Source organism: Phalacrocorax carbo, chromosome 6 (genome assembly GCF_963921805.1).
Source record: "Phalacrocorax carbo chromosome 6, bPhaCar2.1, whole genome shotgun sequence".
Lineage (NCBI taxonomy): Eukaryota > Metazoa > Chordata > Aves > Suliformes > Phalacrocoracidae > Phalacrocorax > Phalacrocorax carbo.
Window position 1 is genome coordinate 11,231,950 of NC_087518.1, and position 25,574 is coordinate 11,257,523.

The following is a 25,574-nucleotide window of genomic DNA, read 5'->3' on the forward strand; positions in this document are numbered from 1 at the left end:
CACAAAGGCAGGGAACACTACAGCTACTCTCATCCTATGTGTAGATTTACACTGTGCACGCACAACCAACGGGGAGGGCAGACCTTCCTTCTCAATACAGACAGGTGCTGGTCAACAGAAGCGTCAGAAAAATTGCTTGCCTGTACACAAGTTTAAGTTGTTTTACTGTAATATATATTTAAATATATATGTATATATTTTGGAACAGGGAAGGGACGCGAGATGGAGAAGCAGGGAAGACAAGTTCGAGAAGCAGCGTGATCTCTCCACATCCAAGAAGCTGGTGGCACAAATAACAAGCCTGGCTAAAGTGATCTCCCATTTCAAGCATGGTTGGCTACCCGCTGGCTTCAGAAGAGCGGACTACTCAATAATGATATAAAATACAGCAACCATTTATGATGCAGCAAAGCAAGGCTACAGGGCTGGGGTTTATGATCATGAACAATGCCAGAAGCTACACAGCTGTGTTAAAAACTGTGAAAAGGCTGTTAAATGGCAGGAGTAAGCCACATGCTGCTCCCGGAAGGCCTTTTCCCTCCAACACCCCTCCATCATGCCGTTGGTGTGATGCATTTGTAAAGGTGGGGAGAGGGGGATTTGACAGGGGGTAAAGCCTCACAGGCTGGCCACAGAACATTAGGACAGAATGACAGTCTGATCTGGAGATCCCATGTTCCTAGCCTGACACTGAGCTTCCATCAGCAAGCAGACACTCAGGTCCTTCAACAGAAGTTAACCCCCTTCTACCTTCCTAATTTGTAGGGGTGAAAGAAGTCCAGCAGAGTCGAGCTGGAAAGCACAAACAGGGATGAAAACAACCACTTTGCATACTGATCTTTTTATAATGACCCCCCCACCCTCACAGCTCACTCTTCCCCAAATAAAGACACATTGTTCAATGGCATGTTGAAAAGACGTGCTCGTCATTCTTAATAAACAACTAGAGTAAGAATACATAAGAGAAACAGGGTGGTATCTTTATATGATACACAAGTGTATGTTACAAGAATTCCATCAGGCACAGGAGCCTCAAGGTTTAAGGCCTCAATGTTAGGCCAAAAAAAGAAGAGTGTGGTAAAGTTTGTACTTTTAACATCTAAAAATGTCACTTAAAGGTCTGAATAGAAATCGTTGGTTTGTCGTTTTTTTTTTTTTTTATAAATCACAATTGCAGTTCACTCTCTCCTCTTCCTTCCAAGATAACAGCAAATTAACGTCCAAGCACAAGAAAAGAAGATGCCTGCCTCTCCTCCACTGGCTGAGCAGGTCCATCCATCATTCTGTGCCCTCTAGGCTGCATGTGCTCCAAGGAGACAGAGGCCCCAGCCATCCAGGCCAATCCTGTAGTTCATGTTTTCTACATCATAAAAAAAACCAAAGTCAACCAGCAGCTTTCCACAGCTCCCAGCTCGCAGGGGATATGCAGCCTCCAATGGTTCCAACAGTTTGGTGTTTTGGGTAGGATACACAATGGGTAGGTTTTCCTTTAGATTCTTTTAAAGAGAAGAAGCCTAAAAGGGCTTCATAACTACACCAATAAAAAAACCCAAAAACTTAGGCATCTCCTTTAGTGTAAAAGTCTGTACAAGTTATCTTTGCTTGCCCCTCCCCATCACCCCACCCCACCCCTTCTGAGCCAAGAAGGATGCCTTAGTGCATGGTGCTGGCGTTAGCCACGGCAAGAGCTTCCTGAATCTCTCGTATCACCAGGATCCGGGTGAGCATCTGCTCCATCTGCTCTCTGCTGATCGGCTGGATGGAATACCAGATAGGGCTGTTGGGGGCCACCACTGGCTCTGGTGTCAAGTAAAACGTGTCATTCCGGCCTTTCACACTCTGGGGGCTGCATGAGGAAGATCAGAAATAACCAGACTAATAGAATATCCTGGGAGAGACAGACTGCCACTGCCCTCACCCCAGGCTTCACAAATCCTGACAGTGAACATCTGGCTGAGACATGAAGGTAAGAGTTACATCTAGGGGCAACAGGGCTCCCAAAGATTTTAGGCTATACCAGGGTTAAAAAGCTACGGTGACGACTACAGGAAAGTAATTTTTGTTTCACACTGATAAGTATAACACACACACACAGCTTTAGGGGTCTTTCGGAGTGAAGCAAGGATGGGGTATTTTCACATCCAGGCTAGCTGCAGACCCGTCTGTGCAGAGGAATATTTACATTAATTATCAGAGTCATCATAATTTAGAGGCAAGTCCTTTCAGGGTCCCTCCAATCTCCATAGCAAGTGCTCATTTTTGTTCAGAAGCTGATCCAAATAGGACCCTAACCTCACCCCAACTAGTAGATGCTCCCAGATGACTTGCTCGCAAGTCACAGACAGACAGCGAGCTCATGCCAACACAGCAAACGTCGTAGTATGAGATTAAGAGCAGCCAGTTCACTATCAGGATTTGTCTCTTAAATACTGTAGGATTTCAACTTATGTGCCATCAGTGTGAATTCCACCCTCTGACATCAATGCCTCTCCCCATTTAAATAAATTTATGCAAATGTAGAAACTGTACCAATAAAACACAGCCCTGAAAACTAGGCCAGCCACAAGAAGCAGCTTAAGAGTCACAGAAGACAAGTAACCATACTCGTGAACAAGAGCTCTCACCATTTGAAGAGGTAGAAGTCATACAGCTTTATCGGACACCTCAGGGGGTTCTCAGGATTCTCAGTCTGCTCTGCATACATGTCATCTGTAACTACAAACCAGCCCCCGAGAAGTCTGTCAGACACTCCGTACAAGTACAGCAAACTGAGCAGTGCCATACAGCCTCAGCACTCTGAAGCACCTTGCCAGAGCTGGCAAGAGAAACGGCTGTTCCAGGGCAGAGGCACCTGGTTATAAATGCTCAGAGCATTATATGGAGAACTTGCTGTATTCCCAAGGCTACTGAAGCCCACAACCCATCCACGTCCTCCTTTCCATTTCTCCTCTAGCTGTGCCCAAAGTGAGAGAAACCTCACCACTGAGACTGCAATGCCTCAGCTAAATCCTGAGTCTGTGCTTTTAAGAGGACAGGTTGTACTTACATATGGATTCTATATGGCTTCACAAGTCAACATAAGAGGAGCCCTCCCAAAGAAGTTTCTCCCTCTGTTCGTAAGCACTTATACCCAATAACCCCTTTGCTCATAAAGAACCAAAAGTAACAAAAAAGTTATCCTTAGCTTGAGTCCTACATCCCTCAGGTAAGGTATGTCCCCAGACTTATTATCAGAAGGTACTACACTCTCAGACAGAATGCACAGAAAGCTCAATCCACTAGGCTGAAGGTAACTGGCAGAGCCATGGGTTCTCATGGCTCTACCTCCAGACATCTACAGGTTCATCCACTTCCTTCAAGCCCAGTAGGTAAATATTCCCAAAGAAAACTTCTAGACACTACCTTTCTGTCCTGTCTGGTGTATGCCATGAGCCTTCAGATAGCGGATACTCGTGCTTTTATCCTTGGGATTAGAAGGGTTCTTCTTGGTCTGCCTCAACACCTTGGAGAAGGCCAGCTTCATGTGCTGGTCTACTGTTTTCAAGAGGAAGTACCTGAGCAGCAAGAAGAGAACACAGCACATTCAGAGTCAAGTAAAGGATACACTCACGACAGCAAGGTAGTTATCTTTACTCATCATGAGCCAGCTGAAGCTTAAAGTAACACCAAATTAAAGCAGCAAAGCAACAAGGTCAGTTTCCCCTCTGCTAGCTCATTTCCTTGTTGTACTGCATCTTCTTTGCCTGATAGGGCTGCAAGGGGGCTCTGTGTCCAACCATTCGAAATTCATTATTTCACCCTAATCCAGTGCAGCAGTCTCCTACCAACCCTGTCAAGGTGTTTGAAGTTCTTTTATTCCCCAAGATCCCCAAAAACTCAAGTACTTACTTCGTATTAAAAAACATCAGTGTAGTGAGCAAGGTGGAAGGGGAGTGAGCTCCTAGCTGCTTACACTCCCACAGCATCTCTTCTGTTACATGACTGGAGAGGACATAACCTGCAATAATCAGAAGTCAGCATCACGCCAGGAGACAAGTCAGAGCAGGAACACAGGCAGCATTTTATAGTCTCCAAGTACTGGAGAACATATAAATTTTAAGGGAAGGAAGAGGAGGAGATCCTGCTGATGTCAAGATTCACTACTGTGCAAATAACTTTTTAAATAGCAGGTACAGTTAGGAAACACTTGTATACATACGTCAACCTCTAGTTGCGGAGAGTATGTGTCTGCAACATGCCTATGCATCCCAGCCCAGAGAGAAATAAATATGCACTTAAATAGCTTTTAATTAATGGCTTGACTCCAATGCAGATGCTCCTAATCCAATAATACGTGAGAGCAGGCAGGCCAGTGTAACAAATCAGTTCTTGGCCCTGTGCGCAGCTTTAGTCATTGCACAGTGCCAAGTGATGTATTTGGACACATGAGTAATCCTTTGATTCTCAGATTTTCTTCCTTTGTGTAGAAGAGAAATACTATACTCCAAATACACAGACAAACAGAAAAACAGACAGCAGTATAAACTCTGGGGCTTGTGGAATGACAAAGCACAGATCAAACAGCCAGAGTGAAAACAAAAGGATTCCAAAACTCACGGTACTACTTAGCCATCTAGCCTGTAACATCAGCTACTTTTCTGAGCACAAGCAATAGCTTCTTCACTGATGTCTAATCAGATCAAAGGGAATGAAGTAATGAGAAACCAGGTTTCTGTGCTCTGAAAATGCAATTCTTAATCGAGTTCTCACATGCAACTCTGTCAAGATCTGTCTCTTCTGGAACTGCTCCCCCCACTCCAGCTGCTATCATCTTCTAAACACAGGGCTGAGATGAGCTGCATTTGATTGCAGCATTCGAGGCTCTAATCACACATTGTATTTTTTCTTTGACACTTAGTTGGTCCTGCAGATCATATCCATCTGGCTACATAGCAACAAGACAGTGATGTATTATCTCCCAGAGTAACAATACATATTAGAGGCAAGATGTGTTGGTACTTCAGATGAGGAAGCTTGATTCAGACCACGGATCAGCTGGTTTCCAAGTAAGCCAAACTCATGACTCTACAAAGTCCCAACAATCTGCCTTCTGATGGTTGACACGTGATAAGACAAATAATCCTCAACGACAATCAGGGCTAGAGCCTGACCTGTCCAATAACCCCAGCATTCACTGCAGACACAACATTTTCCTCCCTGAACAGTAAGAGCTGTCCTAGGGATGTTAAGTACTTCAAAAGGGTTTCTATTCAGACTACACTCATGCTGTAGTTCAGTTAAAATGTTCCTGAGTTTGGAATGTTTAAAAGTTCTTAAAAATTCTTACCAAGAGGGGAAACACGGGGCTGTACGTCCTTGAGAACTTCATGCAGCCATTCAGTGAACCGAATATAGTAGAGATCTGAGAAGATGTCATCTACTCGGCCATTTTCAAAGAGATACTGCAAGAGATTCACAACACAGTGCAATCCAGTGGTAGCAAGTATATTCCTTAGGCCAGACCTTACCCTAAGAGCCCACGTACCCAGTTAGTCAAGCATTTTTACAGCACAGCACAGAAGACTAATACATCCCACTTAGAGAAGTGAGGACCTTTGTACCAAAGCCAGTACAGGGTAGGTAATCTCAGTTTCTGTCATGGGAATGCTAAGACAGAAAGGAAAAACCATCTTAGAAACTAAAGCTGGTTGGATTTCAACCTTTTATTTCAGGTGCGTTCACTACAAGTTATTTCACATGACTGTCCTTTGGACACTACTTTTTCAGGTTAAGGAGAGAGATGCTCAACTCTCCTATCAGAGTTTAGCTCTGTTCCTGCAGCTCTTCCAGAAAGCACACTAATATTATCAGGTTAGACTTCCCACACCACACAAAGCTAAGTTCTTGAAACATCATCCAACCCTCCTCCCTCTGCTAAAAAAACTAAAAGGATTTATTATTCTCACCATGATACTGAAGTTATTAACAATTCTTCATAAACTGAACTCGGTAGGTGAAAGCATTGCTGCACACTAATTATACTTCATCTGGGTTTTTTTGTGGGTTGTGTTTTTTCTTTCTAAAGCAAAGAGACTTTTTCTTATTTAATTGTTGGGAAGCTTAATAGAAGCCACAATCTCCTTTTTTATAACAGAAAATCCTCCCTATACATGCTGACAACATGCACAGCTCTGCTGCACATATCGCTGTCCTCCCCCTACCTTCTGAATACACAGGAAGATATAGTAGAGCACATCTGGGTCATAGGGTTCACCATCACCGTTTCGAGCTTCTCGTGTCATTAAGCATAGACCATAATTCAGCTCAGCCACAGCTGAAGAGATGAGATCTTCCTGGAACCTCAGCAGCTGACGCCCTGGAAAAAACAAAACAAAGCCATATTATTTAAGCCATAAAGCCATATTATTTCACAGTCTTTCAGGAATGATATCCTACATCTCCAGCTTTGCAATTCTATCTGGCAGACCCAGTACTACCTCATTCTCTCAGTATAATAAAGCAAGCTGAAATAAATCAAGATCTTAGGCTGTCAGATCTACTAAAAGATAAACAGGCAAGAATCTGACAGGAAGACTCTTTGCCCTGCCAACTACATGACTAGTGTCTTCTTTTACTATGTCCACAATGAAATTCTGCCCTGCAGCAATAGGAAAACAGCAGCTCCATGACTGCTCTACCAGCTTGGCTGGCATTCACAGCCATTTTGTTCGTCCACGCACCACAGTCATACAGTGCCATTCTCTGCTGCCACCAGCCTAGGTGCTCACGTTGCCTCAGCACAGAGCTAATACCTCCCTTGGAGCATGTCCTGTGGCAGTGGGAACATGCAATAATTAGTACTGCAGAGTAAATCAAAGTTTGAATTAAAAAACAGTCACTGATTACAGGAAGGTGTTTTCCAGAGCGGTAAACAGCTAACATTTTAGTCACCCCTAATCCTGCTTGAAAGGAGAGAAAGGCCACATCATGACACATACTTCCAATAGGTGCTAGCCTATTTTGGGCTTCTTTTTCCAGCTCTGCGTTCTTGGTCTGTGCCCAGCTTTTCCATACTTCAAGCCCTTCTTCTGGCTTCAGAGAGTTTGGAAGTAGAAGTTCAGGTGAAGTCTGTGGCTGTGGCTGTGGTTCAACTTCAGCAACCTGAACAGTTTGAGCCTATGGAAGAAAACATTTCAGTTTATGTGTGAACACTTCAATATGCAATAGCTCAACAAAAACAAAGCAATGCCACACCACCTCTAGCCCCAGGGCATCAGCCTTTTACAAAGCTCCTAACGAGAAATTAAGTCAAGGAACACACCTTTTGCTGCCTAACCTGAATTGTTGCTTGCAAAAGGGTATTAATCTCTCCAAGAACACTTTTAGTTTGAACGGACATATCTCTAACAGCTTTAGCAAATCCACACAACTTGCAATTTGATGCATTTAGAAATCCTGCAGAACATCAGAGGAGACCTAACAGCCATGAGCTGTTCTCGCTGCAGTACCATTAAGAAGCCAGCCAGTCTGTTCAAAGGCAAGGATCTTCATAGGGCTGAAGTACTCTCAACACCAGACTTCTGGTCTCCCCCCAACCACTGAAACAGATGACTATCGATTCTGAAGCCCTGTTTTCTCCAATTCATTTTTCTCAGCTTCAGCCAACTTGTCACCCTGAACCACCACTAAAATCCATCATCCCTCTACAACAAGAGCAGCCCAAGGCTCCTCACAGACAGAGGAGCTAGAGAGACTGCAGCCCCTGGCAGCTAAGAACAGCAAGGTGCCATCAGCTTTACTGACCATCACTGCTCCAAACCTAAACTGCGCACAACAAGGTTCTAGGTACGATCGCATGTTGTACACTGCTAGCATCCTTCCCCACCCTTGCCCACTGAGGACAGGCTCTCTGCATCATGCATACATAACAGGCAGACAAAATATATATACTGTTCTTACTGTCAACAGCTGATAATTCATTTGTAAGAGGTTTAAAGTAGTAACACACTAGAACACCAGCACCAAATCATTAATTCAGTTGCAATTAAATGCTCTCAAACTACCAAATGCTGCTAATGCAGATCAGCTACTTTTCTGCAAAGAGCTACTGTATGACCTACTGTAGGCCTAAAAGGTCTCCAGACCCCTTGGAAGTTTACTCTGAAGTAGGACTGTAAGCCACCAAGAATTACTACCTCAAAATGAAACTTATTTTACAGGCAGCCGATGGCACCTATCCAGAAAGAGGAGTGAGCCCTCCAGCTGCACTCACTCTGCATTCTTCACTACAGCTTTTCAATCCCATGCCACAGAAAGCCTCATGGCTACCTCAATTAAGCAGATTAACTTAAAGCTTTGCAGCCTTTAGTAAAATTCTCATTGGCACCCTGAATGTTACAGAGAGAGCAATTCTTACATCAAAACAGCTTTGCTTCCTCCTCCTTAAGAGCCACCCCAAAAAGCAAGGCTTTGTTATAATGAAGTAACTTTTCCTTTGATACTACCAAGTGTCAATCATCAGTGAAAGTTTTTCTGACAGTACTAGAGACCATAATGAAAATGGCATAGAGACTTTAGTAACACCTGTACCTTACTTAGTATAACAAAAAAAGAAAAACCAAAACAAACCAACCCACAACAGCTGAAGAGGCAAAGCCTGCAAGAGCCTGAGGCTGGAGCTTTCTCACTGCCTCTGGTTGGTTTTTCTTTTTTTTTCCCCGCTTTTTTGCATCAGCTTTTTAATAGCTCTTTGCTTATCAGCCCCTGCTCACCAGCAGCATCTACCACAGCTGCAGAGGGAGACTATGACAAACGGCCCAGCTTTTATCAAGGCAGATGGCAACCAAGTTTAAGTTGTGAAGCAAGCCTATTGTCTTAAAGAGGACAGGAGTCCCAGGATGAACTGACACCTTGCCTTTGTAGAGCTAGGATTGAGCCTCCACTCTCCTCCGGTGTGCTGCCCCATTACGCTCCAGAAACCGGAAAGCTTTTCAGAGCCAACCACCTCCAGTCGGCCCAATCTAAGCAGCAATTTTTTGCCCTGACCTCAGACACCTTGTCCAGTGTGAAGGCAGGCACACAGGCTCAACTGGCAGTTGCTTCTTGACTGACTTGTATTTTTCACAAACAGAGCAAAATCGCTACAACTTGCCCAGCTCCCACAGCAGCCCAGTGCCAGAGGACAGTGTGGGGCAAGCAGGCAAATTCCTTCTCAGTCTCACAGCTGTGAGAGGGACAAGCCCCAAAAGTTTGATGTTCTCCTGTAGTAGCTTTATGGCCCCCTAAGAGGAAGAACACGTACCTCCTGGACTTGCCCGTGTTTAGAGGCTTATGCAAGACCCAGTACTCCAGAGAATTAGGATCAGAAAACTGTCTGATACCAAAGAATTACAGACCGTTGTATCAGTAGACACAGCATTGGTAGGAGGTTTACATGTAACCATTAAGGAAATTATGGAGCTAATACCTCAGAAAGGATCCCAGGAATGTGGCTCATGCTCTTAAAAGACCCTAGAATCAGTCTAAAAATCCTGTTTAGCAGAAAGGCAAGAAGTTCAAATTAGTTTGTTCAAGCACCTGAAAGTGATGAAGTGATCTCTGAAGTACCAACACAGGGAAAAGATGAGGTACAGAAGGCTCTTCGAACATGACAAAATAAAAAATCCCAACCAAACAAAACCCCATGCGTTACAAGACCCATAAGCTGTAGCTTAAAGTACAGCTTTACAAAACAGGGCATCCAGCACCTGAAAGTTATCTAGAGATGTAGGGAGCCCTTTTCAGTGAAGACGATTGTGGGCTATCACCCACCATCAACTCAGACAATCAGACGTTACTACAGAAAGTAATCCTCCCTGTCTCAGTGCTTACTGACAAAGTAGAGGGCATATATGCCTTTATAAAGCCAACAGTGTTATTTATAAACTGGAAAGAATTTATAACAACGTTTATGCTAACAGACTTGGGTATTTTTGCTCTCAGTCCATTCAGCACAAACAGGCTCTGACAGATCAATCACTTTTCACTTTCTGGTAATAGAAGATAAATTACATACCTTTGCACATATAAGAGAGGGCATTAATAGCCCTAATTATTCAAGTTTTAAAAGCAAATTCAAAATAATCTATTGCTTAAGGTTAGCAACAAAGCCTTAAAAAAACAAACAAACAAACCAGCAACAGATTTGGCTGCCAGGTTTGCCAAGCTCTGTGAAGAGATGCTTACTTGCCACTGCTCATTACTGTGCTCTTGCATACCAGGCATTTACCAGCAGCAGGACACAGCATTACATCTGATCCACAAAGTTTGCTCACAACTAGTCAGATCTCAACACTTTACCCAGGCACTGGATCTGCTGTGGACTCCATGTGCTGCATTAACACAAAGGAACTGACAGCTAGGTGACCAGTGTATTTGTGCACCTTACTTTGCTGCAGTCATCCCTGCCTTTCCACTGCAACCCCTAGAACAGCTCAGGAGAAGATTGCAGACCTCAGAATGCCTGCCACGAAGAGGCTAGCAATGAGCATGTATCTATTAATTTACACTATGAAGATCAGGGCTGAATTTCTTTTGGGAAGTTTTGCACCTTATCATTATTTATGAACGTTAACACACCGCAGTCTCACCCTTATCAGGACTCAAATGCCCTATGTAATGCCCAGGCTTCTGGGACAGACTCATCTCTACTTCCTAGATACCAGCTGTCCACTGGCATCCTCCCTCTCCACAACATTCACAAGTTGTTAATCACAGACTGAGACCGAGAAGCAGCTTTAACATACCGAGCACGTGACTTGTAGCTGCTGCTGCTGCTGCCCCTGCTCTTGGGGCGTGGGCTGCTGCTGTTGCTGCTGAGGGTCCCATATGTGCACCGTCTGTGCTGTATTCTGGTATGTCCCTGCCACAGCCTGCACTGCCACTGGAATGTGGATGTTGCCGTTCATAAACTGCGCTGGAAAGAGCGAATTAGCAAGAGTCTGAACCACTTCCTCGTGAGAGTTCTTCACTACTGAAGTACTTCCCACCATCTTATCCTTGTCGTCTTCCAGCTTCACAGTAGCCAGTGTCGTTGGTGAGCCACTGACGTGGACGGCATTGTAGGCCTCCTGAGGGATGGCGATGTGGGTTATGTTTTGCTGCTGAAGGTCACCACGTGGTTGAGCAGAGTAAACAGGGATGGTCCAAGTCTCTCCAGTGGGGCTAGTAATGGTCCCAGTGGCACTGTACAGGTGGGCACTGTCCACTGTTAACAAGTCTGGCCTTAAAGAGACATAACTTTGCTGCTGGCCCTGAGGAATGGCCAGCACTGTGGCAACTGGCTGCCCTGAAATAGCATACGATACAGTAATAGGCATATCCACTTTACGTTTCTTCACTGGCTGAAGGACGCTAGCACTGCTGATCCGCCGCTCTCCCTCTCGTGGAGAGCCTTGCTGAGAAGGTGGAGGTGACAATGCCCCAACTGTTTGGATCTGTATCTGCTGGCCACCAGTAATGGCCTGCCCTGCCACGAGCTGGGCCTGGATCTGCTGGTGTTGTATGTGTTCCTCCTGTATCTCCACAGCCTGGATCTGTTGGGCAGTCTGCACATGCTGCACTTGAATTTGAGCTGCCTGCAGCTGAGATGGGCTAGGGCTCTGAAGAGATTGACTCTGTATTGCCTGGGATGCCTGCTGCTGTGCCTGGCCTTGGATCTGCACTTGGACCTGTATTGGTTGCTCCGAAGGCTGATGGACAGCAAGCTGTGGAGAGAGCTGCTGGGCAGAGACCTGCTGTGGTGACTGCTGGACCTGGACCTGAACCTGCAATGACACCAATTCAGTAGTTAGAGGTCAGCAAGTCTCAGTGATTCAACGGGGGGCCACTGACAGAGATGGTCCATCAGTGGAGGTCTATGCTCCAGGTCTTTCACACCCAGTTTTATTATTCCATATATTAATCCTTTAGTAAAGATCTCAGGAAAATGAAACCCAGTTACTCTAGAAGTGCCTGGCTGATAACAGTGCTACAGTAGATGATGTGTTTGCTCAGCGATGCACATGACCATGCTTCTCAGCACAGACAGAACAGCGTGTGAGCTGCATCTCCATCCTCAAAGCTCTGTGGGCTCAAGCCAACAGATTTAATACTTGGAAGCCAAAAAAAGTCTTCAGAGCTATTTGCATTGCTAAAATGTTATTTCAGCATAGGCCTTGCAATAGCAAGACTTCAAGGTCATGTGCATTACAATTCTGACATTAAATTTATCTTGCTACAAAATGCAGAAGCTTGCCTTGTTCTTACTATGTTCTAAAGATTGTTTTACTGCTTTCAACCCCAGGCCCCGAAATGGCCACAGGATCACTTGCCAGTGACAGGCAGTAAAAAATATGGGTAAGTTGAAACCAGCACTTGGCTCTTTCCACATAAAGCACAGAAATATTATTTTGAAAACAACCGCTAATAGTAACGGTACACAAATGGGTGTCAACACAGAAAGTTGCAAGTTCAACCTGAATCTCTGTCATGTGCCAAGGGGCAACTCCGCAGCATTTGGTTTTTAAACTTCAGAAGTATTTATTTAGCAGTGATAATTAAAACCAATTCTTTTTTCATTATTTACTTATTCCAGTTAATTCTATTTATTATTTGAATTACTCAGTTGTATTTTCTAGCTCATGCAATTACACAATGCTGAATAACATGGACAGAATACATTAAAACTTGGATCCAAACACAGTTCCTTTTATGTTGGGGGGGGGGGGAATAAATCACACTCACATCAATGCTCACTTGTCCAAGGTCTGCCACACTATCTAGCCACAGTCCAGGGGCAGACTTAAAGGCAGGAGTCAGAGGTAGCCCCCAACACAAAGTTCAGGCCTCAAACCTGACCTAGCTGGTATCTCCACTCTCAGGGCACCAAGTGAGGTCTGCTCTCCTCATCCAGGCACTTCACCACTTTGCCCCCCACATTTACACAGCCACTTTATTGTATTTGCCTTGTTTTAGAAGGGATATCCCAGGTTCCCATCATCATCTGCTTCTCCAGGCTTTCTTAACACTATATCTTAAGGGAGGGAATTAATTACTCAATCTCTCCTTTCAAATCCAACTGAGAGATGTAGAGCTTTATTAGTGGCATCTATGGGGGCTGTATCAAGTTTGAAGCCAACCCAGATTTATTTATTTAGTTGCAAAACTACGTCTTCCTACTCATCTTCTCTCACCCTTTTCTACCTCACTTTCTAAAGTCAGTCAAGCTAACGCAGCATTTGCAGAGACGCCAAATTAGCCAGCCTGACAACACCAAAAAGAACCACCACGGCGGTCTGCACTGGGCAGATACTCAACATCTCACTTCCCAACATCACCTCTAAGAAGTCTTTAAAAATGTTAAGGATTTATTTGCAGCTAATTAAGAGTTGCTAAGGAAAAAAAGTGGGGTAGCAAAATGCACCACTTGCAGACCAGTTTTATAAGTCACCTCCCGTTAAGAACTAACTCTATTTCCAGGAAGATTTAGGAATTTTACAGGTCCCTGCTGGGAGCAATATGCAGTATACTGTAATCCAGATGATGTGGACTTTCTATAATAATTTCCTGCAAGGTAACAAGAAACATACAACCTTGTGTCAGCATGACAGTTTAAAAAGCTGCATCAATGAGTGATTTGATCAGGCAGTTAATTGAGAAAGATGAAGTCACCTATGGGATGCTTCTTTAGTTCTATTTGATACTCTTATCATACTGCCCTACAGCATGAGTACTGCTTTGGACAAATAGGCCCAAGCAGATCCCAGTTAAGAGCTCAGTTTAAGAAAGCCAGTTTCAATTACACCTCTAAGGCAAGAATTCTCCAAAATATCTGACTTTAATACTAAGGACTATATCAGTGATTTTTGAAGTCCTTGTTCAAAAGATTAGTCTTGGGCCTTTGCCTCGCAGGTACGCAAATTAAAATGCATTATTGCAGTGATATATTTTCAGTTTCACACATGAAACATTTGCTTTATCTGCTGGCTTTCAAAATCACACCACAGAAAGAGGTAAACATGTAATTTATCCTGTACTACTGCAGTGTGTTTTCAGAATTTGCACAGGTTGACTGAGTACACCTTAAAAGTACCCCCACCTCCCCATCATATAAAATTTTACATTACAGTTCCTGTTACTGCTTTTTTTTGCTAGCAGTAAAACTTGAAAGTCTGCTCTTGTGCTGAAACAGTTTCATCCCCTAAGTGCAATTAGAAAGGTAATGGAATAGGTTTAAAAGAGGCATTGTCAGCAAGAGACACATGGTCTAAGAACAGACCCAACAAGACAGCATTTTCTTCCTTCCACTTTTATAGAATAGACTATTTCAGTTGGAAGGGACCTACAATGATCATCTAGTCTGACTGCCTGACCACTTCAGGGCTGACTATAAGCTAAAGTATGTTATTAAGGACATTGTCCAAATGGCTCTTAAACACTGGCAGGCCTGGGGCATTGACCATCTCTCCAGGAAGCCTGTTCCAGTGTTTGACCACCCTCCTCCTGGTAAAGATATGCTTCCTAGTGTCCAGTCTAAACCTCCCCGGATGCAGCTTTGAACCATTAACTATTTTAGAGCCTGAGCCTATTGTCTCAGTGTCATGGGTGACTTCCACCACTTTCAGCAGATAAGCAATATGACCTGAGGCCTCAGGGCTAAATCCTAACTCCTACAACCAGGATGTCTTACTACTTGCTTTAGAGTTCACACAGTGTTACTGTTAACACCCAAAGAATGAGTCCAGACCCAAACAAGATGAAAAGTCAGACTCCAGAATCACTAGAAGTTCTCCGGGCTGCAAACTGCAGACATCATGCTTCTGACTAGAGACTGCTCCTATTTAAAAGGATATTGGAGCTCTACCTACCATGCATTACACATCCCTTGTGAATTACACATCTATTTTTAAAAACCGTATTTTGTAGTAGATCCCTCCCTATTTTCAAGTAGGTTGTACCCAGGAGTGCTACAAGCATTCATTTCAGATTTACAGAGGCTTCTTACATTGACCTCATTGTGTAACTTGCTATCTGAGAAAAAAAAGACAAAGAATTACACTAAACATCAGAGTCTGACTTTTAAAAACTCACTGTACAAAGAGGAATGCTTTAAATTTACAGGCCAAGACCAACAGGGAGGACTTTAAATATTCACCTTATGCTGAAGATTAAAGAAAGAAGTTGCTATGCTGGGAATTCCTGGGTTATGCTGGTGCAACAGGGGAACATGCCAAGTTACCAGCACTGAAATACTGCTTATTGCCAGAAGTTTGGATCTAACAGCATGAAAACAATCACTTCCCAGCAGGCTACCATCACACAGAGAAATGCCTTTTTACCATAAAATAGCTAGAAGTTGGACCAAGTACTAGCTGACTAGAGAATCAAAAGCATTAGAAGCCAGCCCTGTATCGTAACAGGAGGGCAAAACTAAATTTTTAAGATTCCCTTACAGGAAATCTTCTGCCACAATAAGCTCAAAAACATTCTGTCTAGAACTGAGCGCATGCAAAGAGAAAATAAGTAACTCCACAAGCATGAGAACAGCCAAACCCTCATTTCCAAAAGTTGGTTTTGTTGTTGTTGGTTTTGTTCATTTGTTCCCCCTGCCACGGCTGATAGAATAGGTCCAATAAACTTTCAAGTAGGACTCATAAAATGTCTGCCCTATGTGGATTCTCTGCCCAACAAGGAATCAGACTGCAGAACTGCAGTTCTAAAACAATTAAGTTGAAAGAATTCCCAAGCAAAGAAAACTTCATCTGTGCACTGACTGGATTACCTAATATTTCCTAAAACCTAACTCCAAATGAGCACGCATACCAACTCTTGCCTGCATGGATTTCCTGACATCTAGCTTGCTCTAGAGCATCTGACAAGCTTTTAAGCGCCTCTTTTCACAAAAATGTCTGTTTCTGAATCTACCTTTATACTAGCAAGTAGCAGGATACACCAAGAGGAAGACTGAAGACATACTAACGTCCACACTATACATCCCAGAAGACTCTTTTCAAACCTAGGTCTAGTCTTGCCCACTAGCCAAGCTAGACAAACACCTAGACACAGCAAGACTGCATCTTAACAGCTTAGTTTCATCTGAAGGGAATCCCAGATGACAGGCTCCACACCTAGGAGAGGTAAGTGGGGGCAGGTAGCAAACTTGCTGCGGGAAGTATGCTCCAAATCCCCCCCAGAAGTAATATAAGTGCATCTCAAGCTTCCAAACCTAAGCAAGCCAACAGGAGTCAAACACTTGGCCTAAAAGTTAGTAAGAGCAGGAGAAAAGCAATCTCAATTATTTTTAGCCCAGTTTAAGGAAAGAAGGCTTAAAATACACTTCCCTCAACAACAGTCCTAAGCTAAAGCAACTCCCAGCATTAAAAACTAACACTGTAATAAAGAGTTCCTTCTAACGTTATGCCAGAAAGCATACACTCAAGTACAAAATGGATCTGAAGTACAGAGTAGGTGAAAAGACTGATCACTGAAGTAGCAGGAAATGTTGGAACTTGTTATTCAACTACTTTACAGGAAGTTCTTTGCTATCTATCTAAGTAAACAAGGTCTACGGGGAGTGTACAAGTCCACTTTTCAGAACAACTGCCAGAAAGATTCTCAGTCCAGGCTTTTCCTCTGCTCATTTATCAACAACAGAGAAAAAATTCCACAGGCCAAATTAGGCCTTGCATGTGCTTGAACAGTTACAATATCAAGATTACATTGTCAAGCTGTACACTGGGGCAGGATTTAGGCCTAAGACAGTTAAAACACATGAACTAGGGAAAACAAAACAGCTTACCTCTCAGAGAGGAACCTACCTCCATATACAAGAAGGTGCTACCTTGAAAACACCAGTCTTGACTAACCATTCTTTGAAGCGGCACACTCAGCCCTAGCAAATGTTAATTAACACTAGCTGCTAGTATCTTATTGGGATGCTTTCCAAAGGTAGGGGAGAAGGAGCCCTACCTCCAGGCTAAATTTCAGAACCAAGACTGGGGCACGGGGAAGCTGCACCCAGCACAACTGAAGGAAAGGTATATTCTGTGCAGAGCCAGAGATAAGATTTTCTTCTGAGCTACTTAAGGGCATCTTTCCCTACCATATGTCATTAATAATGCCCAGCTTCCTATAATCGTCTGAAGTCAGAATAGACTGGGAGAAGACTGAAAAAGTAAAAGCTGAACAGCAAACACATAAGGAACTGAGCAATTAGAAAGGCATAAGCCTTAACTGAAAGGCCTTTTATGCAGGCATTTAACCATTTCCTATATAGTTCTGTGATCTTGCTCACCTGTAGCACCCTCTCCTCAAGCCCTGTCCAAGAAGCACTTCCCACCTAGCTGTCAGACTTTGTCTTAATAAAAAGCTGAAACTGAGGATCTTTCCCACATGCACTGCATGTATCCTAAGCAAAGACACTTTCTGTCCTCTGACAGTCTTTCACTTACATCTTCTTGTGGAAGAGGAAGAGGTACAAGAGAGTTCACTGACCTCTGCAGAAATACGATATTCAGTAAGCAAGTCAGCGCTAACACCTCTTCTCACTAGCATCATCAATTCGATGTCCTCGATGCACATGACCAACCGGCAGCAATCCCACCAAAGGCAAAGCTGATAAAACTCTTACTTGACTTGAGCAAAACACAGCCCTTTGCAACCATCCCCTGATGCAGCGCAGGGTATGACAACTTGACGTACTAAACACTAAATTTGCTAAGTTTGCACTGCTGTGATACTGGGCATTGAAAGAGCTCCAAGACACTTGTACTGTAGCACTGACTGGTACATAACTAAAGAGCTGCATCCACTCAGCCTTTAAAATAAACATTTTGCAACAGTTTGTTGAACCTTTTAGGCAAGAAAACCCTAAGGTGGCAACTTCTTCAAGCCAGAAATTTTTTTTGCCAGGATAAATGAAAGCAGCAAGCAGTCACACACAGTCTTTGGTAGTTCAAGGCAAATAAAACCTAGGATGAAACCTGAGCATCATCTGTCCATCTTTATGATAGTAAGGTTGTCATCTGCACTTGCAACCATGAGGTCATCTGACTGGTCATATTATTAGTCACCTTCAGCACCACTGACACACTGCCAGACATAAGTGTAGTCATTCAAAGGGTCTTCCACTGATTTGCAATTGGATTAGCAAGAACTAAACAGATTATCAAGTCAAGTACTGGGATGACTTAAGTTTGATCAAAAGCTAAGAGGCTTCAGCGGATGACCAAAATTTGTCATAATACAACACAAACAGTATTTTGGCAAAGTGAGACAGCTGATCTGGTGCACTGCTCTAGTGGAACACCGTCGCCCCAGAGTCACAACAAAATTCAGCTTTGTTCAGACACTGTGCTCTGCTGCTGCCACAGTGACTGACAGTCAGGAGACAGGTGAACAATAAATCATGGTTTAACATAAATCACATCTCGGTAAGAAACCTTGAAAGACAGAAAAACACTCTTGCAACGGGGTAAATACATTCCTCTCTACCCCACCCTTGCAAAAAAGTAAGGCTAATTCATTCACTTGAAAATAATTTGGGCGAGCTGCTTGTATACACACGAACCCAGTTGCACTGCTGATGCACAAAAGCTGCAGCCGTATCTAGTACCAGCTGTGTGGCCCAAGAGTTCTGGGGGCTTGTAACATCCTAAAGTGAGCAGCAGGGTAGCAACACAAACACTAAGTATGACCGGTACTGATGGATGCAAAAGCAGGTATTTTAAAGCAGAGTCACAACAAAAACGAGGGGGAGAGAGTAGACAACTTTCTTTAGAAAAGCTGATGAAATCTTGACTTATTTTTCATACTCCTCAGGGTGCAGGCCATTCAGTTTAAAAAACAGAAATAGGTCTCTGACAGCAACTCTATGGTTATTTTCAAGAAGGTCAGGGGATTATTTTTTCTCTGGAGCATATGATATATGACCCGCCTCCCTATCTCTGCTGCTAGTAGGCCCACAAGGGCAGAGCCTGAACTGTGACTAGCTCTGAAAAGAGGCAGCAGTGGGGCGGGGGGAAGGAAGAGATATTCCTTCTGACTTTTACAATTGGTTTGGGGGCCCTGCACATCTTAAGGCTGAGGCACCCAAAAAAAGCCAACCCTCGTATTTCTTATACTGAACTTCTAAAAAATGTGCTAGTTGGCAGAACTAAAAGCACCCTTGATCAGTTTTAATAGACTCATGCAGAGATCCAAGTCATGTCTGTGAGACTAGAACCTTTTATTCTTCAAAAGCCTTGCGACACAAGTTATTGTAGGGCAACAGGTTACAGAAGTCCCAGTTAAGCATTAATTTACTCAATAGAGAGAGTGATTGGAGATGAGTTACCCAGTAAGAGAGGTACGCTTGCCTTTGCTGTACAATAAAAGCACACAAGTGAGCTGTTCGCACAAGTCTACTGCACTGCATCAAGTTCACACTACCTTATCTCCAGTAATTTCTGTCACCACACTGTCATTTGTTGCAAAAAAGGAAAGCTCACAACTTCACATTCATGCTACAGAAGGATTCGGATCTGAAGTGTATCAGAATTATAGCTGTAGAAAGAGTTCAGCCTCTTTGGAGACATATTATAAGAGAACCTTAGTAAATGTCCTACCACTTATAAACTCTTCAATTTAAGAAATGTGTTCAAGGACCAAAGCAGTTATCCTAAGTCATATGTTTGTTTGGTATTTCCTCTCCCCGGTACTGGATTTGTTCATTTAATACTTAATAAAAATTACTGTAATACCTATTTTAAAAAACTGGAGAAGGCTCCTTCCACTGTGCAAAGGGGTAATCTACCTTAACACGCATGCAACTTTTAGAGTTCCTTTCCTGAAAGGTATCTTCCCCTGGTTCATAATATAGGTTGACATCCCTGCATCTTCCTCTGACTTAAAAGTCTGTTCAAGAACTACAACTTCTAGAATGTTCAAGCAACATAATTTACAGATTATTGATTTCATTAAAAAAGCTGACGGCAAGTTAAGATACCACGACAACCTGGAACAACCAGATAAAGTAAGACCAGCGGGGAGGGTGGTGGTATTTATAGCGGCTTTGCACAAGTGCAAGGCTTCACGGAGCTGCGTACATGCCAGAACTGTCAACCATTTCTCCAACAGCTTACACCACTGCATTGCTATGTAGGCTACCGCTCCTACAGCGGTGCTCAATGGAGACACAGTCAAGAGAGGAATTTACTACCAAATTGCTTAAATGAAAGGGAAATAGTGGCATTCTATATAAAGTTAATTGGGCCTGCTTCTTAAGTGCTGGCCTGTGGTTTCAGGTTAGACAGTAGCTGGCTCTGAACACTACTCCATGGGTTAGCAAGTCATATATATGTTCAGGGAATATTTAAGATGCTTACCTGGACTTGCTGGGGTTGCTGAACCTGTATTTGCTGCTCTGGCTGAGTTTGCTGCTGGACACTGGTTGTCACAGGACAAGCAAGTTCAAGCAAAGACCCAGCCACCTCTGTGCTGTCCGTGTAAATGCAGTTGCCACCCTGCTGATACACCATTGTGGTGGTGGCTGTCTGCTGAAACTCCTGCAGAGCTTCTGGCCCCTTGGAAGCAAGGGAGTCCAGAAACTCCTTCATCCTGTGCTGGGGGATTGTTCGTGCCTTCACACGGATGTATTCTTCAAAGGAAATGGTGTTCTCCAGAGAATTATTCATATTGCAAGGTCCTTAGGGTTCCTTAAGGAAAGAGAAAGTTACAGTCTTAACTACAGCACTCCTCTGATGCAAGGATATTCCCAACTCCAGTACCTAGTATCTCACAGCGAGTACCATATGAAAACTAGCAAACATGCACAGCCAGATGCCCAATACAGATGCTTTAGTTTTACAAGGCATCTTGTACTACTGCACATTTCTCAGATTAACCCTTAGCAGCTCAGGGAAGTCTGAACGATAACTTGAGTGTAACTGTGGTACCATTCAAAGAGTTCACTGCCATGTAAAATCTTCTATCGCTGTACTTCACCCAGACCAGGCGAGTCCCACAACAGACGAAATCAAGTCATAAATTTCATTCGTTTGCAGCATGCAGTATTAGCGAGAGAAGCTTAGAAATCAATATCTGTGGCCCTGCTTTGCAGCCACAGAGGTGGGAGAACTGAGCAGTATGTTCTGTCAGGCCATGCAGTTCTATTCTAGGCAGCTAATGGGAAGCACAACGGAAAAGCATCAGATGCAGCGTTTAGTCCATCACTATTAGGCCTAGGACAGCCTGATCGATTCGAACATCGCAAGCAAAAGGAGAGTGCTGGAATCAAGAGATTCCTCGAACGGGGAACTACACACATGGAGAAGCAGAGCTCTGGAAATGACAAAGGAGGCAGCAGCATCAGTTCTTGATGTCCTTTTAATATAGGAAGAGGTTAGCATGAAACATGCCATGTATGAAGAGAGAAGAGAGACAGAAAAATAAATCAGATGATCAGGGAGGAAGTGAGAGCAAGGGAAAAAAAAATAACAAAAGAGATGACTCCACCTGAGAACATTAGAAAGCTCTAGGGCATACTCTGACAGCATTCTTCTCTTATTGACTTATCTTGTTTAAACCCACAAATTGTTTCTGCAGTGAGTACACTCGTCGTTTCTAAGGCACTAATTAGTCTTAATAAAGGATAAATACATTTGAGCTATAACACTACCAGACACTGAGATGGTTGTGAAAAGATGTGAAACAGCACAAGATTAGGACTAGAAGAAGTGATTCAATACTCCTAGATCAAGCTGCAGAAAAGGGGAAAAAGGGACAAACATCACTATATGTACATTATGACGATGGTTCTAAAGAGAACAGGTACAAAAGCAGAACCTTTTATATAATTTTACCACGATTTAACAAAGTGCAGCAGCCTGTGTGAAAATGGAAGTTAGTTCTAGGCTCTCAGTGGTGCCCAAGCATATTCCACAAGTCCAGCTCCAATTCCCACCAAAATCAGTGGGAGCCAGAGCAAATTCTAACCACTCTTTACTGTAACATGACAGCAGTCTAAATACACAGAAGTTTTTGTTTACACGGAGGAGGTTCATGGCTAGTGCACTGGACCAGGCTCACAAGAGAAAGAATGAATATCAAAGGTAAGGGAAACACACGAGGCAACTTGCGCTGTATCTGTAGTTTCTGGAGTTATTAAGCAACATTTGTTGCTGTACGAGGTTGATACAGAAAATATTCTTAAAACGTGCATCAATGTTTTGTAAAAAGCACCAACTAAAAGTGTTCACTTTGTAAATCCAACAACTCTGTAAAAATCAGCAATCTGAAGCTCCTGTAGAGCCCACAGCTGGGCAGAAAAACAACTTTCCTGCCTTTCAGAGATTCTGATCTGACACATTTTCAAGCCAGCTCCATGTGATAGAGCCAGTAAGACTATTCACTCAGTTGCTGAGTGAGGTTTCCTCCAGGAGCCACCCAGGAATACTCTACACCCCTACAGGACACATTATTAACCAGGTGACTGTATATCTAGGGTGAAAGCAACAAAGAACAGCCTTGTTAATGCATCATCAGTGACCCAAGACCTACACCAGGCACACTCAAATGCGTCTTGTATCTAATTGTAAGAGGATCCATTACACACTCTGAAGCTGGAAAATAGATTTTTGAGCCATTAATTTGTCCCGATTTTCTACTTGGAACTTGGAAATACTTGACTTCAGTACTAGAGTGACGCTTTCAGAACAGCATAATCATCTTGCATGTCCACTCTGAGATGCGCTAACAGACACAGGTTTCAGAGGGAAGACTCTTCTGAGGAATAAGACTTAATGATGCCAGGCTGGGAACCTAGACATGCATGCTACAGGTGCTCTTTGAGATTACATGCTCGTTGACAGTTAGCTGCTGCTGAATAGGATGGGCTCACCTCTCAACAAAGGTCCTGCCTTCTTCCTTGCTGCTGCATTGGTGCTTATTATGATGGAACAGCTTGGGGAATAGCTATTCACTTTCTGTTAACCTTGTCAAGGCAGAGAGATGGGTGGTCAGCAGGGTCACTGTTTTCAACAGCAGCTATCCGTTAGCCCTCACTTTTACTTTTGGAACTCCAACCCTTCTATTGAGAGCTGCTCACATGTACATTGCACTCCTGTGTGGGAGAAACCAGAAGCCACCAGAAACCCAGACGCATAAGCAGCAGGCCCAAAGATCAGGAAGTCCACCACCAGATCATCACCTACCTCTTCCAAACACCAGGAAGTGGAACAAAAGCATTAATTTCTTAGGTACAAATTCTTGATGCTGCTCAGCTGCTCCATCTTAGTTAGTTCTTTTTAGCAGCAAAATCAAGAACTTACTAAGCCATTCTTCACCTACTAGGAAATCTTCCTCTGTCAAAAGCTGTCAGAAGAAATCTTTCTTCTAGCATACAGAACCTTCCTTTATATTTGCTTGAAGTTACTGCACTGAGAGCCACTAATGCCTAAAACAGCAAAACGCTCATCTGAGCCACCGTAGCACATGAAGTCCCAAGCATGGATCAGAACCCCACTGTGCCACATGGTACTTGTTCCTGCTCTGCAACAGCAGCAGGATTTTCCTTTGGGTTTCTCTACAGCTCTCCTACTCTGGCAATCAGAAAGGAACTAAAGATGCTGCAGGTAACAGTGTGGGCTGGACTAAGTTTCCTCCCAGAGTCATCCCTGTCAGTTTGAAGGCTGATTGGGGTTGTTTAATCAAAAGCACAGAACCACTCGAAACTGCACCTCACAAAACCCTACACAGCAGCAGAGGTACCAGGTCTAGAGAAGGATTCAAGAGAGTAACTCTGTACTCCCAGAAATTTCATTTATTAGAACTAAACCCACCTGCATTTATGATATAAAACCCCTCTAAGGCTCAAGCAAGCATTCAACAGGCTTTTGTAGGGCAACACACAGAGCTTGCTTTTGCGGTCGCCACTTTAACTGTTAGTTATTAAAACATACTAATTTACGCATTTCATTTATCCTGTAGACAAGCATTAGAAATGGCAAACACCCATCCTCACTAGATCTCAGCAGACACTGCATTTTAAAATAAAAAAGAGCATCCAGGCAATAAGCTTTCTCCAATAAAGGTAAGTAATTCCTCCCTGTTCAGCATAACTCTGTTTTTTTCCAGGAAATAAGGTCAAGAAACTCTTTGAAGATCATGAGCACATACGGTTAGTTCATAAAACTTAGACTGAGGTTACTGAAAACACACACACAACTTGCAGCATGTGGACAATCTGGACTCACCAGTCACCATGTTGCATGTATTTCTGCTGCTCTTGTCCTGAGCTCTTAGACTTGTAACGTTCTGGAGAAGACAGAACAAAGAAGCCCTTTCCATCCCCAATTCCTCTTTCTTTATTAAAGCCATTTTATTTTTAATATGTATTCCATTAAGAGAAAAAAAAAAGAAAATACGAAAATATGATCATCCACGCAGCCAGCAGCTCCTGCTGAAAAACTGCAGCGTGCCCAATTCCTGACCACTGCATCCCTCAGCCTGGCAGATGCTACCAGGAACAGTGTGTGAGCACATCTGTCACAGGATGCTCGCGCCGTGCGGCGACGGGCGCAGCACGGCCGGTGACACCGGCGTTATGGGAGGACAGAACTTAGAACAAGGCAGCAGCAGCGGTGACCGTATCCAGAGGTGCCCCCTCCGCCCCCCGCCGGTGTTCCCGGCCGAGCGGCCGCGGCCCAAGTCAGATGGAGATGGCAGAGAACGGCCCCGCCACCCAGGTCGGACGAAGCGAAGCTCCATATTTAGCCCCTGAGATCATCGCCCATGGTTCAGCCTCTCCCCTGCTCCAGCGGGGCCGCGGAGCCCCGCGGGGCCTCCTCCTGCGGCACCGGCACGGCCGGACCCCGCCCGCGGGGCGCCCCGCATTGCCCAGCCCGCTCCCCGCGCCTTTGTTCCCCCGGCGGGGCGACCGGGCCCAGGCCCGCGTCGCCCCGGACCCCCCCCCCCCGCCGCCATGTTGGGGGCTCCACCGGGGACGGCGGCCGCCGAGGGCCGCGCCGCGAAGAGGCGAAGGCCGCGCCTTCCGGCGCGCGCGCTGCCGCCGCCCGTGCCCGCGCGGGGAAGGGGCCATCCTACGGGGAGGGAGGCGGGGACGCGCCCGGTGCGGGGTGGGGGTGATGGGGGGGGGGGCGAGCAAAGGGGCGCACCCCGCGCGCGCACGGCCAAACTGCGCGCGTCCCCGCGCCGCCCCCTCCCCCTCCCCGCCGCCCCCGGAACCGCCGCCTGCCACCACCCCCCCCCCGCCCCGCGCCCGACGGGAGGCCCCGCCCGGCCCCGCCACCGCCGCGCACCCACACCACCCCCTCCCCACCCCGGCGGCCCCGCTGCGCCGCGGTGCGTCCCGGCCCCGCCTCACCCCGGCCCTGCTGCCGCCGTCGCCTCGCGCCGCCGCCGCCTCGGCCCCGAGCCTTTTCCCCTCACAGCTCCCTGGGCGCCATCTTACATTCAACCCCCCGCAGCCAATCAGCGCATGGCCCCGGCCTCGCGAGAGCGCGGCCCCCAAATCCCGCGAGAGCTTGGCGCCCGGGCCCTCCCCGCACCTTAAAGGGGCCGCGCCCCAGCAGGGAAGGGAA

General features: G+C 44.8%; 1 protein-coding gene across 3 annotated transcripts; it reads right to left on the reverse strand.

Annotated features, from left to right (window-relative positions):
- Positions 1-907: 907 nt before the first annotated feature.
- On the reverse strand, positions 908-25,475 carry QRICH1 (glutamine rich 1). Of its 3 annotated transcripts, XM_064453629.1 has the most exons (11): positions 25,358-25,474; positions 24,228-24,288; positions 20,361-20,690; positions 10,764-11,783; positions 6,978-7,155; positions 6,201-6,355; positions 5,327-5,441; positions 3,889-3,997; positions 3,403-3,554; positions 2,625-2,715; positions 908-1,846 (listed from the first exon to the last, which is right to left on the reverse strand). In XM_064453629.1, exons 3-11 carry the CDS (start codon positions 20,667-20,669, stop codon positions 1,654-1,656), a joined length of 2,322 nt encoding a protein of 773 aa, XP_064309699.1. In that variant the 5' UTR covers positions 20,670-20,690; positions 24,228-24,288; positions 25,358-25,474; the 3' UTR covers positions 908-1,653. The 3 variants fall into 3 exon arrangements, with proteins under 3 accessions (XP_064309699.1, XP_064309701.1, XP_064309702.1); XM_064453631.1 differs by lacking the exon at positions 24,228-24,288 and having other exon boundaries at positions 25,358-25,475; XM_064453632.1 differs by lacking the exon at positions 25,358-25,474 and having other exon boundaries at positions 24,228-24,313.
- Between the last annotated feature and the right edge of the window lie 99 nt (positions 25,476-25,574).

Bases quoted from the DNA above. Each gene is read 5' to 3' on its own strand.
- QRICH1 (XM_064453631.1), bottom strand. From the start codon at position 20,669: ATGAATAATTCTCTGGAGAACACCATTTCCTTTGAAGAATACATCCGT. The intron at 11,784-20,360 runs GTAAGCATCTTA...GTGTCATTGCAG, and splicing joins AGCAACCCCAGCAAGTCCAG to GTTCAGGTCCAGGTCCAGCA. The intron at 5,442-6,200 runs GTAGGGGGAGGA...AATCTCTTGCAG, and splicing joins TCTTCCTGTGTATTCAGAAG to TATCTCTTTGAAAATGGCCG.